Source organism: Marmota marmota, unplaced genomic scaffold (genome assembly GCF_001458135.2).
Source record: "Marmota marmota marmota unplaced genomic scaffold, marMar, whole genome shotgun sequence".
In the NCBI taxonomy this organism is placed as follows: Eukaryota; Metazoa; Chordata; class Mammalia; order Rodentia; family Sciuridae; genus Marmota; species Marmota marmota.
In genome coordinates this window covers 1518278-1534119 of record NW_025999992.1, presented here as the reverse complement: position 1 = coordinate 1534119, position 15842 = coordinate 1518278, and the positions used below count along the sequence as shown (strand labels likewise).

The 15842-nt window shown below is 51.6% G+C and overlaps 1 protein-coding gene across 1 annotated transcript in view; it reads right to left on the bottom strand.

Moving 5' to 3' along the window:
- Rab31 (RAB31, member RAS oncogene family) overlaps positions 1-8582 on the bottom strand; it is a 45752-nt gene extending 37170 nt beyond the window's left edge. Inside the window, exons 1-3 of the mRNA XM_048806740.1 lie at positions 8484-8582; positions 8299-8378; positions 4076-4157 (exon numbers count right to left, since the gene is read on the bottom strand). Coding sequence (XP_048662697.1) covers positions 4076-4157; positions 8299-8378; positions 8484-8567 — 246 coding nt within the window. The 5' untranslated portion in view covers positions 8568-8582. The remainder of the gene's footprint in view (positions 1-4075; positions 4158-8298; positions 8379-8483) is intronic.
- Positions 8583-15842: the final 7260 nt, after the last annotated feature.

Here is a 15842-nt window from a genome sequence, read left to right as displayed (position 1 = left end):
GCTTCCTATGTAGAGAGGGGGGCGTGCTATTAAAAAAATCTCCCCACATGCATAAGGTAATAGCCTTCCAAAGCCTGCAGAGGCCTCTACAGGGACCCAGAGGCACCCTCCACTCTCCCTGCCCTCTTGGGAACCACCCTGAATGCCCAAATGTTGAAAATGTTCGGCTGCTAACTAGCTGGATTCAATAGCCGACTTTTATTTATTTTTTATTTATTTATTTTTTATTTTTTATTGTTGGTTGTTCAAAACATTACATAGTTCTTGATATATCATATTTCACACTTTGATTCAAGTGGGTTATGAACTCCCATTTTTACCCCGTATACAAATTGCAGAATCACATCAGTTACACATCCATTGATTTACATATTGCCATACTAGTGTCTGTTGTATTCTGCTGCCTTTCCTATCCTCTACTATCCCCCTCCCCTCCCCTCTTCCCTCTTCTCTCTCTACCCCATCTACTGTCATTCATTTCTCCCCCTTGTATTATTTTCCCCTTTCCCCTCACTTCCTCTTGTATGAAATTTTGTATAACCCTGAGGGTCTCCTTCCATTTCCATGCAATTTCCCTTCTCTCTCCCTTTCCCTCCCACCTCTCATCCCAGTTTAATGTTAATCTTCTTCTCATGCTCTTCGTCCCTACTCTGTTCTTAGTTACTCTCCTTATATCAAAGAAGACATTTGGCATTTGTTTTTTAGGGATTGGCTAGCTTCACTTAGCATAATCTAAGACTCCTCCAGGAGATGGCCACACCTCTCCTCCCACCCTGCAGGAAGGAGGCCAAAGCCCGTGCTCCGCTGGATGAAGAGAACACCATCTGGGCAGCGTGTGGAGGTCGCACTGCCTCTTATACAAAGGGAAGGAGGAGGATCCTTTGACATTTGCAGCGCTCAGAGGGAAAAATGATTTTTCCAGAATGCATAAGTCTGTGCCCAGCCAAAGGAGAACCAGGACTGGGCGGTGAGTGGGCCCTCTCCTCGACATGTGGCAGGCAGAGCTGGGGCCGCACCTCCACTCCTCAGCACTGGCCGGTCCCTAACTCCTGGGAGGCTCTGGGTGGGGCTGGTCCCTCCAAGGGCCCAGAAAGCCGCCTCGACACAGTCACGCCATAAACCTGGACACTGTGGTTTGAAATTGTGAAATCAGGGAGGGAAGTAGCAGATTTGAACAAAGAGAATAGAAGATGGTCAAGTCAGCTGGCTCCAGTAATCGCAGAGGCGGGACGCCTGGCCATGGCCACCGCAGACATGGGCTTTATTTTTAGCTCAGAATTAGGCAAGGCCAATACTGGGGCAGTTAGAGCCAGCGCAGGGCTGCCCAAACCCCTGAAGGCAGACATCCCTGCAGCTGCGAGACTCCATCAGGGAGGAGAGGACCTGCAGCCCCATGGGAACCAGGCTGGCCTCCAAGGGCTGCACAGACCAGGTGACCACAGGCCTCCAGACATTGCTCACGCTGTCCACAAAACTGGACCCTGAAGGCGTTCACCTGGAATCGTCACCCCAATTAAATCCTGTTCCCAGAAGCACCAAGGAAGAACGTCCTGCCGTGGACCCCAGACCTACAAAAATATCATTTTTAAGATTATGGATGCAGGCTGGGGTGCAGCTCAGTGGCAGGACACTTGCTGAGCTCACCCGAGGCCCTGAGTGTGCTCCCAGCACTGGAAAAGGAAAACGAAGCTTCAATATATTAATAGAGTCACAGACGTCTACAGCCGACAGCCAAAGTGAGGGAAAGCAGCAATTACGATCATGAGAAATATGATCAACTGAAAATTTCAACAAAACACCAAGTTTCATCAAACGCTGTCAAGGCTTTGAATGGTGTATTAGAATAGATGTCACACACTGCTTAGAAATCTCTCCTTGGTGACACTATATATTCAAATGACAACAGCACACTACAAAGAACCATGATTTCACTGATAAAAATCATCAACAGGGAGAGAAGCAGACGAAAAATGATCATCTAATGCCAATGTTGGAACTATCTGAGTGGTGGGAGTTTGGATAATTTTACTTTCAAACATATGGCTTTTGTGTGGTTTTTATATCAAAACAAAACCATAACGCTCCAGGTCTCAGACTGCTGGGACTCAAATTTTAGCTTTACGCCTTATTAGCAGGGCAGCCATGGGCAAGTTACTTAACCTCTCTGGGCCTCGATGACCTCACCTGTAAAGGGGACAGAAGCACATCCTCCTAGTGTTTATGCGAGTGCACACAAGGCTCACTCCAGCCTGTGGGGACACAGAAGTCATCAGCAGCCTCAGCCAGTAGCAGAAGCAGCAATACTGCCAATACTAAGCCAGCTGCTTCTAAAATCAACTTAAAATGCTCTGCAAAAGCAGTTGTAAAAGCAACTATTTTGTGGCCAAAAGTAATAAGAGGAGCAAAAGAATCCTTCTGCTTAAGTTTATACAACAATCCATAGAAACAAAACAAAAAAACTAGCAGGCTGGGTTGTGGCTCAGTGGTAGAGCGCTTGCCTGGCACGTGTGAGGCACTGGGTTCGATTCTCAGCACCACATACAAATAAAGAAAATAAAAAGGTCCATCAACAACTAAAAAAATATTTAAAAATAAATAAACAAACTAAAAACTAGTAAGTCAACTACCAGAAACACACAGGCTATGTGAAGAAGAGAGATTCCTAAGTCGCCTCTTCTTTGAATCTGGCACCTGCTTCAGGAGTCAGCACACCAGATACCCACAAAGTTAGAGGGGCCCTGGGCATTGGCAGAGCAGAAGGACCCCCGGTCAGTGATGAGTTAGAGGGGACCGGGAAGTGGCAGAGTTAAAAAAGGGAAGCAGGCTCTGGCTTCAGGTCTGCAAGTCTGTGCCCTCAATTTAGGAGCAAAAGGAGAAAACTGTCTAATGAGGTTAGGGTTTTAGGCCAGAAGACTCATCCTTTAAAAAACAAAAAACAAAAAAAACCCCACTTCTTTCATATGCCTTAACACACAAATTCGGAACATTAGTTTTAAAAAGGGGGCTAGTATAAAATGAAAATTATATAAACTAACATGATTAACAAAGAGTAGAAAATCAGGCATCCTCATGAACCCCAATCCTTTTGGGAGAGTGAAACAGTGAGCACGACCATGAAGCGAATTTACCAGATCACTGTCCGACCCCAGGGCTCTGGAGAAGATGGGCAGGAAGTGCGTGCAAAGGGAGGGGACAAGTGACCTTGGGTCAGATAAGATAAAGTGTGACCAACTCACCCAGGAGCTGTGGGCTCTGACAGAAGTCTCCATCGGGTGAAGGCTCAGGGGAGCGGAGGTCCTGGCCGGCTCTGCCTTGCGCATCCAGCCCCCCCTTTCGGCTTTGGTGACATGTACTACGGTCACTGCAAAGCCACCCTCTGCTGGTGTTAGTTCCGTTTTGAAAATACTAAGGGCGTGTGTTTCTTCAACATGTGATCTTCTCCATACGTGTTTTCAGCAAATAAGGAGAATTAAGAACACGTAACAAGTCGGCCGCTCCTTCTGGGAGCCGAGCATCTGTTCTCCCACTTTCCAGTAAGACGACCCGGCTTTCCCCTGGAAACAAAGCCACCTAACTTCCAGCAACTGGGACAGCAGACCTTCCAGGGTCCTGTCATCACCTAGCCCTGCCAGGAGGGCTTGGAATGCGGAATGCGGGAGAGGAGGTGTGCCCGAGAACCCTCGGGAGGAGCCCCTTTCTCCTCCTGCTGAAGGGGTGAGCAGGGACCCCAGCCCAGTCCCTGGGACCTGCAGGTGCCGTGCAGGTGCTCTGGGCAGAGAGGCTCTCCTGCGGGGTACCTAAGGTGGGCAACACAGGTCTGGAGCGTGGAAAGGAGCCAGGAGGGGCTGTCTAAAAACGACAGCAGCAGGGGCAGCAGGCGTCGTGACAGATGGCCCCTCTAAGCACCCCTGCCTCGCCCTGAGTGCCCGCTGGGAGCGCACTCAGCGGAGAAGCGTTCCCTTTGCCTGAGTCCCCTGGAGCCTGGCTTCTGTGATTGGCAATCGAGAGCCTTGTCCGCTCAGGGACCCTTGGAAGCCCTCCCGGGTTCCCCAGAAAGCCACCTGGCGACACTTACCCTTTCCTGACCAGCAGTGTCCCAGATGAGGAACTTGTGAAGCTCATTTCCACAAGGCACAGTTTTGGTCATGAAGGACGCCCTGGAGAGAGAGTGGACACCCCACGTTACTTGGGCCAGCAGTTCTTGTTAAGCCTCAGCAGGGAAAGAGCACCGGTACTCGGAGTGTACAGCGGGTGCACAGGTTGGAGGAAGAGGTTTCGCACTGTGCAGGAGAGCAAGCACGTTTCCGAACCACAACACGGATGCTCTCCCAGACTTTAAAGAGCAGCTCCAACTGCTCCAAGACAACAGCCAGCTTTCAGGGAGGGGCGTACACATGACCTTAGGGGCTCAGCACTGACTCTTACAACAAGAGTAAAAAGGACGCTTGTGTTTTGGTACTTTGGGGCTTTGACAGAATAGGACACAAAAAGAAAGTTGTCCTGCATACTGGCCCCACTGATCCGCTCCCAAAGCCAGCTGCAGCCAGCCAGGCCCCAGGTAAGCCCCAGCCTGCCCGCACAGTGTAGAGGAAAGATGAGCAGCTGCAAAACTTTTGTTTTCTCTGTTAAAAAAGGTGTGTGTGGGGGGGATTTTAAAGTCTCAGAAGATCATGAAACACTTGCTATTTTCTTCTTTGTGCATTTTCTCTTAAGGGTTTTCTTTGTGCTTATGAAAGGGCAGAAATTCAATATTTAATAGTCTTGACTCCTGTGAGAAAAAACTTCTCATTCAAAAAATACCAAGCAGGGCTGGGGTTGTGGCTCAGTGGTAGAGCACTTGCCTGGCATGCGTGAGGCACTAGGTTTGATTCTCAGCACCACATACAAATAAATAAAATAAAGGTCCATCTAAAAAAAAATACCAAGCAGCCAGACACTATAGTGCACCCCCGTCACCCCAGCAACTCGGGAGGCTGAGGAAAGAGGATCACAAGTTGGAGGTTGGCCTTGGCAACTTAACAAGACATTGTCTCAAAAAATAAAAAGGTGAGCGTGGGTAGTTCAGTGATAGAGCACCCCTAGATTCCAGTACTCCCCCAACCCCAAATAGCAAGCATCCCCAGTAGTGGGACAACCTGACATAAGAATCTTCCCAAAGTGAGGGAATGACAAACACTCATCTACCTCCGGCCAAAAGTGTTTAATCTGGATTTAATCACACAGAAAACAATCAGGCAAGTGGAGTGTGTGGACTCTAGGAGAGCTGGCCCGGACCCTCAGGTGAGCAGGTGCTGTGAAGAGCAGGCAAACAGAGGGCAGGGGACTGTTTAGATGGAGGAAAGAGATAAACAACAAACACGGCATGTGAACCTTGGCTGTGCCCGGGGTTAGGGAGAAAGCTTTCAAAGCTATTTTAAGGGCAACTGGAGAGGGGCTGGAGCACCGCTCAGTGGGGGGAGCTGGCCTAGAGTGCACCAGGCCCTGGGCTGCACCGAACTGCTGAGAATAAAAAATAGAACTAAGAGCAACTGGAGAAGTTGAGGTCTGAGCTAGATGGGAGGCATCACGTTGCATCGGATCAGTTTTTGAGGTATAATAATGGTGTCTTCCTTACGTTCTGATTCTTGGGAGATGTGGACAGGGGTCTTCAGGGGTACAGAATCGGGGGGTCTCCCTCCCCCTTACTACCCTCAGCCCTGTCTGGCCAGAGCCCTCAGGCTGATGGCTGCACTCCACCATCTGGCCGCCCGCCCTGACCCGCCTGGGTGGAGTGTGCACCTTAACTGGTCACCTCAATGCTCTGGGCTTGGGGAGGCCGGTGGGGTGCTGCACGGAAGGCACTGGAGCCGGGGACATGAACTGAGTGACGAGGCAGGACCTAGCAATGAGCAAAGCAGGCAAAAGCAATACTGATCAAAACACTGGTGACGAGGAATGGCGCAGTGCGCAGCGCGAGCACCCACCCATGCACGCAGCACGGTCAGCTCTGGATGCCCGGCTCCAAGTCACCGAGTCAAGGAAGGACAGGAGCGCCAGAAACAGTGTGTGTCCCATGCTGGGAAGCCAGGCCATGGGGCCACTACTGCGCTGCCACAGGACGTGAGCCAAGCAGATGCTTAGGTTGAAGTTCAGAGGAAGAGAACAGAATTCTAAATCATACGTGCGGATTCCAAAAATAATCCCTAAAGCTGCAGCAAAAGCGAGGACCACCTTCCTGAAACACCACCTGGCAGTGCCGGCCTCATCCTCAACACAGACCCTTGGGCTAAGTTATTCCAGTGCTTTGAATTTAACCTAAAGAATAATACATAGATGTAACCACGAATGCTTGAACAATGAGGTCACTGAAAAATCAGTCAATGGCATAAAATTCACAGTCATGATGAGTGGAAAAAAATACACTAACACACAGAGGAAGAGGCGGAAGGCCAAGGGAGCCCTGTCCGGGGAGCTGCTGGGAGGCAGGCGAGGGGTGAGGTCGGTTGTCATTCATGGTTTTCCTCATTTCCTATACTTTCGTAATAGTGTTTCCATCATGTTCTTAAAGATAATGCGACATCATAAAAAGTGCTCAAGACATATGCAGCCTCCAGCTGGGGATGTCACCTCAGGGATGTGGGGCTGAGGAGGAGGATGGCAGGGTGGAGGCCAGCCTGGGCAACTCAGCAAGGCCCTCTCAGAATAGACAAAAAGGGCCGGGTGTCGCTCAGTGGCAGAGTGTTTGCCTATAACGCTGGGGCCCTGGGCTCAATCCCAGCACCACCCCCCCCCAAAAAAAAAAGAAAGAAAGAAAGAAAAGAAAAAAATAACTGCATATATACCGATTTCTATTTCTATGAATTTGGGGGTTTTTATGGTGAACAGGAATATCTACAATCAGAAAAACTATTCTTTAATCTGCTCTGTGAAGGAAATGCACAGGCAGCCGCTAAAAAGAACCAGAAATTGCTGAGTGGACTGGGAGGGCGGGCTGCAGCCCCAGGTGTGGTGAGACACACCCTGACTTGTACAGTCTGTCTATCTGAAGACCATTGGACCCAGAGAAAACACTCACCATGCATGCACTTGGGGCACTAAATACTGGTTATATAAATTGAAGAGACAGGCATGGTGGCTCACGCCTGTAATCTCAGCTGCTTGGAAGGCTGAGGCAGGAGGATGGCAAGTTTGAGGCCAGCCTCAGCATCTTAGCAAGACTCTGCCTCTACCTAAGAAACAAAATAAAAAGGGCTGGGGAAGTAGCTCAGTGGAAGAACACCCCAATACTGAAAACACACACACAAAACACAAAATATGGAATTAGAGAGCAAATAAAATCCTTTGATTTCACTTTTTATTTTATTTTATGTGCTTCTGTATAGTCTGGATGTTTTTATAACACGCATTACAATTTTAAAGACTGACATATAATTAGTAATTAATACTTTATCTTTAGAGCAGTTTTAGGTTTATAGGAAAATCAAGCAGAAATCAGAGTTTCCATATAATTTCTCTTGGGTTTTCTTTTTGTACTTGGGATTGAACCCGGGGTCACTTAACTCCTGAGCCACGTCCCCAGCCCATTTTATATTTTATTTAGAGACAGGGTCTTGATAAGTGGCTTAGGGCCTCTCTAAGTTGCTGAGGCTGGCTTAGAACTTGCACTCTTCCTGCCTCTGCCTCCCGAGCCTCTGAATTCCAGGTGTGCACCACTGCACCCAGCCATATAACGTATGTTTTAAAACCCCAAATCAGCAAAACATATTTCCTAGATGAAATATCATCTTCAACGGTGCCCACGGCAGAAGTGCCACTCACGCCCAGCAGCCCACACCCTCCCCACCCCTCCCACGCCTTTGAACCTGTTGCTCGGCCCACCATGAGAGGGCACACTCCCCACCCTTGAACCTGGGCTGGCTCTGCACTGCTTTGACCAAGAGATGGTGAAAGGAGCCTGGGAAAGGAGCTACCGCCAGCCTCCTTTCCACGCTGGGGCAGAAACCGCGTCAGATCTGCCCGGGGGGGTGGGGAACCCGCTGCGGGCAGTGCCAGGTGTAGCAGTGGAAGAAACAGAACTGCCGGGAACTGGCCCGGACCCTCTTGTCTGGAATGTGGGCAGCGCGGTGTGCAGAACCGTGCTGCTGGAGTCCAGGAGAGGGCGTGCAGAACTAAACAACACTGCAGGGACGTCAGGCCGGACGAGGCAATCCACACTGCCGGGCGATGTCCACCACGGTCCTGCTGAGGCCCAGCTGCGGGGAGACGGACTCTCTGAACAGCCCCAAGGAGCAAGGAGAAAGGGGACCCACGGGCACTTACCCGATGGTGGGGCTGATGTTGTGGTCGAAGTGATCCTGCACAAACCGGCACACGATGCTCGACTTCCCGACACCGGTGTCCTAGGAGAGAAGGGAGGCTGCGGTGAGGACCCAGGGGTCAATGCCCACCTGACACAGCCAGCCGAGCCTGTGACCGGGGAGGGGCCGACTGCCTCCACCTCTTACCAGTGTTTCCTGATAGTGCAATTGTGTTGCTCTCACAGGAAGAAGAGAAATGGGGTGAAAACGAGTGTGAGGACCGTGTCTCATGTACGTGCCACAGTCAGCCTCCAACGAGCATTTCACAGACAAGAATGGCTAGAAATGTGGAAATTTGGGGAGTGGTCTAAAGAAGATGTATGGCAACACGATGTGTTGGTAGAAACAACTAGTTTTGTTCAGAGTCTTGAAAGAAAGAAAGAGGACAGGAAGAGAGACAGAGAGAGAGAGAGAAAGGGAGGGAGGGAGGCAGAAAGAAGAAAGGAAGAAAGAAAGAGAAAGAAAGACAGGCTGGGTTGGGGCTCGTGTCAGAGCGCCCGCCTCTCACATGTGAGGCACTGGGTTTGATCCTCAGCACCATAAAAATAATAAGTAAAGATATTGTGTCCATCTACTACTTAAAAAGTTTTTTAAAAAGAGAGGAAGAAGGAAAGGGATAAAATAAAAGCCACCATCTGCTTCCCCAGGAGTCGCCCTGTAACACCTTGAATGCTGATTTCTACATGTCTGATGCTTTCTCTCTCAAGTCTGATGGCTGGATTGTAGCCTCCAGTTGTACTAAATTCTAGAAAGGTCTCGACTCAGCTCTTTCTCTGCTAAACGATTCTTGAAAGCTGACTGGGACAGGTGTCCAGTTACACATGGCAAATTAAATACACAGTGTTCGTCTCCAGTCCCCTCCTGAACCACTGTAAGGCAGTCTAAGAAATCTGAGTCAGACTCACAAGGTCAGAGAGCTAGGACTAGGGACAACCCCAGACCAGTGACATCAATAAAACCCAGGAGAATGATCGGTGCCCGAGAAAGAAGCTGCCACTCAGGTGCCCACGGGGAGGGAGGCTGGGTACGCAGTCCAGGTCATGCCAGGGAACAGCCTGCAATCCGGGAGGAAATGGGGGTCCCACTGCATGACCCTGGGGCTTGGGGACTTGGGCACAGCAAACACAGAGGCCACACACTATTCACCTGATTATGTGAGCCCAGGAAGGTCTCCTGCCAGTGACACCAAAAAGCCCCACAAATCTGATATTGGGGTCCCCCAACAAAAGACCCTGTGTGCACCATCCACAAGCCCCAAGATTGAGCTTTCAATTTGCATTTTAATCTTTTTAAAAGAAGCACTAAGAAAACCCAGACGTTGATACCCACCAACAAAAGAGCAGGACACTGTCTTGAAAGATCTGAGAATAAGAGCAACTTCTTAGAAATCAAAAGTTAAGACGCTCAAAATTAAAAGGACGGCGAAGGAGTTAGAAGACAAAGTCAGAACAGTGCCCAGAAAGTGGAACAAGGTCAACAAAGCAGACGCCCTGGTTGGTAAGCACTGCTCTGCTGAGGCAGTGAGGCAGGGGACGCCAGGTTCAGACTGGAGAGAGAGCTGGGTGGCCGCTCTTATCTCAAAGGATTGTGAGACCTTTCCCAGTCTATAAGCCACAAGGGCAAAGATGGCCACCTGGTTCTCTTATATTGAAGGTGGAAGTGTCAAAGTCAGAAGATTGAGGAGACGATGCTGCAACTTCAGGGAAAGGTGTTTTTCTTCAGACACTGATATATGAAATGCCAGCAGCAACCTGAATCTTCTGTGTTCCCTCCCACTCCTGTGTTTGGGGGACCATTCCAGCAAGCCTGGAGCAAGGGGGACCTGGGCTGGCGCCCTCATCAGACAATCCTGTCAGAGAGCTGTCCCCGTGAGGGGGCTGCCTGCTGGGAGTCCCCCCAGCACAGAGCCAGGCTCTCCCTCTGCCGCATGGGGATCCGTGCGCAGGGCTCAGGGGTGGACAGCAGCAGCTCACAGATCCCACCCGATGCCTTCATAGGAATCCGGCTTCTGTTCCCTCTCCAGCCTTCAGACACAGCTTAGTTCTTTCCATCTCCGTGGCTTTTAAGCCCCCCTGTGGATAAGTGTGTCCTCGCCCTCCTTCGTCCACCCCTGAGAAATGGATAAGGTGGTGCCGCCTGCTGCCCTGAAGATCAGGAAACACCCTTGGGTCAGCCTCTTCCAGGAAGCCAACTGCTTCCTACAGACGGCCATGGGTGTGTGGGGGGGAGTGGCCCTGCCGAGCTGACCACGCTCATTTCTGTTTCCCTCCACCACAGTTCAGGGATTCTCAGGGCGCCTCCGTCCGTCCATCACCATTCGTTCACCCCTATTCTTGCCCACCTGCTGCACATCCACAGCGGGCTACATCCCACGGTGGAAGGTCAGGGCACCCTCCCTTGGAGGGTCTCAGAACAGTGCTGGGTGCCCAGCAGGGTATGTGCCAGCAGAGGTGGGGCAGGACTATAGTCCACTCAGTCACCAGGGCCCAGGCGCCAGCTCCTCACCCCTCATGCTGCTGCTGTTCAGCTCACACCAGCCACCTGCTGCCGCGCCAACAAACTGCGCTCCGGACGGCCACTAGACCCCCTCCTTGAAGCTCTGGGCAGCAGCTCTCCCTGCTCTCGTGGTGCTGGGTGCACCAGGCTTTGACGCTTTGACAGAGGCTGCTCTGAGAAGCCCAGCTACCCCAGGGCTCTGCTCCAAACAACTGGCCCCAAGTCCCAAAAGCAGCCCCAAAGAAGCTGCCTGCAAGTCCACCCTCAACCTGCCCTTCTTGGTGAAAACTAAAAAGCCACATTACAATTACACGACTCTCTTCTCGTCTTCTGCATGGCTCATGCCAAAACGCCAGCTTCTCTGAAAAGTTAGAAAAGCAGATTGTTTAACAACTCAACTCTCAGTGTTTCTCCTTCTTATAGGAGTTCACAGGACCAAAGGGAAAGGGGAATTTTTAGTTTATCTCCGTAAAAGAAATATTCCTACAAAGAACAGCACCAAAGGGTCCTCTCTGGCCAGTGCTTTTGTGACAGGGGAAGTGGCTGCAGGCAGGGACCTGCCTGGTGTCCTTCTTCCAGGACAGTTGCTGTTCCCCAGCTGGCCACCAGGGGAAGCCCTGCCCACACCAGGCCTGCAGAACAGGAGGCTCCCCCAGCACCGGGCTTCTTTTCCCTGCTGAAGCCTCGCTGGACCGAGTCACACAGGGAGAGCCGGCCCGTGAGTCACAGCGCTTCACATGGAAACAGAATGGCAACAGGAAGCAGAACTGACAGTCCACTAAGAAGAGAGGCAGTCAGGGCAGGGTCCTGGTGGCCCACCAGCCCCAAAGGCGACTGCATGTTTAGTGGACTTAGCCGGATGGAAGTGTTTGCATGTGTGACTTTTCCGTCTTGTAAGACCAAGGCTATGGTGGCCCGTCTCATGCCATCCTCTGCGATGGCTTTGCAAAGGAGGAGGCTGAGGGCCTTCCTCAAGCTCACAAGCCTGGCCAGGAGTCAGAACCAAATGTTTCCAGCCCCGTCCTCTCAAGCCTCTTACCAGTTAAATCCACCTCCCACCAAGGCAGAATTTCCTTTAGAGATAAAAGGTCGTTCCTAGAGGTCACAGGACTACTTTCATCATTGCTTTCTAGTTTCACCTTGCTTAGCTCCAATTACTCACTCATGTTCGCAAGATGCAACTGCTGTTATCTTGACAGTAATGAAAGGGAATTAGAATAAAGCCAGTTCTGAGTCCACCACCTGGAATAAGGTTCAGGTTCAGTGACACCGCCCCCCGCCACGCCATCCGTACTTCACTGTGTGCCTGAGGCCAGCTGGTTCCATCAGCTTACTGGGAAAGGGACCTCTCACATGATGTCCCTCCATAATGCAGCCCTCTGGGAACAACCGCTTATTCTGAGTCGGGGATCTCCACCATTTGAACTGTCACATTTAGAAATCACATGCAAACCTATAATTATGAAATGAGGAACCACAGACTTTTAGCTGATGTCTTACTCTAGGCATCCCAACCTGTAAAACCAAGCCAAACACTCCCCTCACCCCTGGATTGCTGCAATGGCCTTAGATTTTCCTACAACAGAAGAGAATGGCAACTCCGGCAAACATCTCACCATGACCGACTCCTACTCTCACGGCAGACATCACTAGTCAATTCCACACCACGTCTCACGGAACCTAAAAAGGTCCTCAACATCTCTTCACCGCAGCTCTACAGGGATCAGTATGATGTGGTGGAGGCGGCACCTAGAAGCAACTGCTATCCTCCCTGGTCACCCTGACCTTCCAACACACCCTTGCACTCCAAACTCAAAATGCCCCGCTCTGCAGACACTGTAGAGATCTTCATGAGTGGTAAGGTGCTGTGGGAAGCTTGCAAGAAATGTACATTGTTAATAATACTATAAATCAACATGCCTCTTATGCAAAGGAAATTATAAAATGTTAACAAGACCTATAGGTCCAGGAATTCCATTCCTAAGAATGAAGCTAAAGGAAGAAAACGAACAGTAGCTGGAAATCAGCTCAGTGCTGAGCACTTGCCTCCCATGCCTGAGGCCTTGGGTTCAACTCCCAGCACTGCAAGGAAAAGAAAAAATCTGGGTTCCATCCCTAGACAAGGAGGAGGATCAGGGGAAACAGCATGACATCACTGCAGTAGCTGTGCCCAGTGGCGCACGTCGGTAATCCCAGCAAACTCGGGAGCCTAAGGCAGGAGGCTCGCAAATTTGAGGCCAGCCTCAGCAACTTAGCAAGACCCTTGGCAACTTGGCAAAACCCTGTCTCCAAATTAAAAAATGAATCCCTCCCCAAAATTCACTGCAGTACAATTTATAAAAATAAGAAGTGACACCGCCCTAAAAATTAACTATGTGTGAGATGAAATACAGCATATACAGTAATCTTCTAAACTTTGATCTTATTCCTTCTAAAATGTTAAAGAGGCAGAATATATGATTTCTCCATCATGTACTGATTGATGTCTCTCGACTTACGACGGGGTGGGTGTCCTGATAAGCCTCCTAAGCTGAGAGTGGAGAATGCCTGGAATACAACTGACCCCCGAACACGGCAGGGTGGTCTAACCACCTCCACGTGCTCAGAGGGCTGACTAGCAATGCCACCTAACACGGGCCTGTTTTATAACAAAGGGCTGAACGTCTCCTGTGAGCTGGTGGAGGCTGTACTGAGGTAAACAGCAGTGGGTACGTGGTACTTTCACACCAGGGCAAAGTCACAAGCCAACGTGTCCTAAGTTGGGGGCCATCTTACGCCGCGGGACAGCCCGAGTATCATGCTCCCTTCTGGAGCATTGGGGTCCCAGCGCCCCTCGCTGGTCTCAGAATCAGCGGGCACGGGTCTCTGAGTTCCCCCATTTCTTTGATTCGGTCATCCAGGTAGCTCAGCATCTGCACACTTGGAAAGGTCTTCAGCGCAGATGAGGGGCAAAGTCAGGAAGTTTAGAGAGACCCCAGGTGGCAGCTGGGGATAAGGAGAAAAGAGTCCAGACTGTGGGTGGTGAGTGGCCCTGATCCCCTGAAGAGGGGAGCCATGAAAACCCAGGAGCCCCCTGAAGGGGCGAAGGTGCCATTGAGGCACACGGGCCCTGGGCACGGCCACCTCACATGTCCTCACACACAGGGTGACAGGGTGCGATGCCTGGCCAGGCCCCTGGGAGGAAGGCGGGAGAGACAAAGTCCTGGGCTCACCCTCCTGGCCCAGGGCCCAACAATCCAGGCCTCGGCCAGTCAATGACACCTCCTGGTCTCTCCACAGTCCACTCAGAGCAGTAAGCAGACTCGGGACACTCAGGGATGCCACGGAAATGCCCCAGAGGCTCCGAACCAACCAACCAGCAAAGCCCGTCTTTACAGCTCTGGCTAGGGCAGGGTACGTCCCCCAGCAAAGCCCTAAGGCCCCTCCCCTCCCAAGTCAGGAGGCCAAAGTCCCCAGGCTGGCACACCCTGTCACCTGGCTGGACTCGAGGCCAAAGGCTGAACATCACTCTAAAGCCACCCACGGACTCCCTAGGTCTCCAGCCTGGCCTCAAGTTGACTCTGGGCCTCGGCCTCCCTTTCCAAGGGGGTCTGAGGCGCGGGCACCTGGACACCTTCGTGGGAACTAGACACTGAATGACATCGTGGTGGTATGAGCATTTCCCCTGCGTCAGAGCGCTCTTCACCCGAGAGGGCCTCTCACAGAGCAGGGAAAGGGCCCAGTTTAGCCATCACGGCGACTCCCGCCAGGCCAGCAGGAAGCGGAACCCGCTGCTGCCCGCAGCAGGCTGGTGGTGTTGCCACACTCCAGGGGCCTCCTTCCCAGGCACCGTGCCAGTAGGCCCCACCCAGGCAGAGGACACCTTGGCCTTCACACCATGACCCAGGGAGGCTGAGCAAAGCCACTCAAACACTGCAGGGACCATGCCACTAACAACCCCAAGGGACACACCGTATAGCCCTGAAATGCCATGGCCACTCGCTCACGTGGCTGCACTGGTGTGGGTCAGGGCTTGAGCCGTCACAGAAGCTCTTGGAGCTCACATGTGTGGCACTCAAGGTCAACAGGGTGGGTTCTGTGGGGTCTGGGCTACAGACTGCACTTACTGTCCCCCCAACAGGGGACATGCCGCCCCAGACCTACTCTGAAGACACGGGGAGCCTTAACAAGCTGGAGTGTAGAGGAGTGACCCAAAGACAGGCAGGAGCGCAGACTGGGGCTGTCCAGGCCACATGAGAAGATCTAAAGCCACCTAAGAACCCAGGGGTGCAGAAGCGGGAGAGACAGGGAGTCCTGCTGGAGCAAGGCAATCCCCGGTCCCACCGCAGCTCGTCCCAAGGGGCAGGGCCAATGGCGCTGTCCACACGCCTACATCAGGAGACTGTGGCCAAAAGTCATGTGGCTTGTCCAAGACCCTGTCACCAATAAGAGCAGAGTTGAGATTCAGAAGGCACCTGTACAGGAATTCAGCCAGTCAGCCACCAGCCGGGGGACAGAGAGACCAGGTCCCAACTCCCGCAGGGAGGACCTTACCAACCTGCAGAGGACTCAACATTGGGTCTAGGGGGACAGTGACAGGACTGCTTTCTCAGGCCATCCCTAGCACATCAGCCAGGCTGCCGGTGGCTATGATCCAGAAGGGCATTTGTTGGAGAATCACTTGAAACTCAAATATGCATTTTTCCATTGAAACAATGCCACAAATAATGGTGATTTCCCCAGCCCGTGGCTGAACACAGCAGCCCACTCACAACACCGTCTGCAAAGGAAAACCTCCACTCGTTGCAAAGGGAAGATCTCCGCCCCTGGGGACCCACCTCCCAGCCTTCAGGACAAGCAGACGCCCCACAACTGAGGGAGACATTTGGTGAACCCAAGGCCTGATGGGTGTGGTGTCCAGCAGGATGGCCAAGGCCACGAGTCTTTCAGGACGAGCAAAACAGCAATATCAACAATGAGAAAAGTGGACATTTACTGACCACACCAAAGGTTCCAGGCACCAGCTGAGCC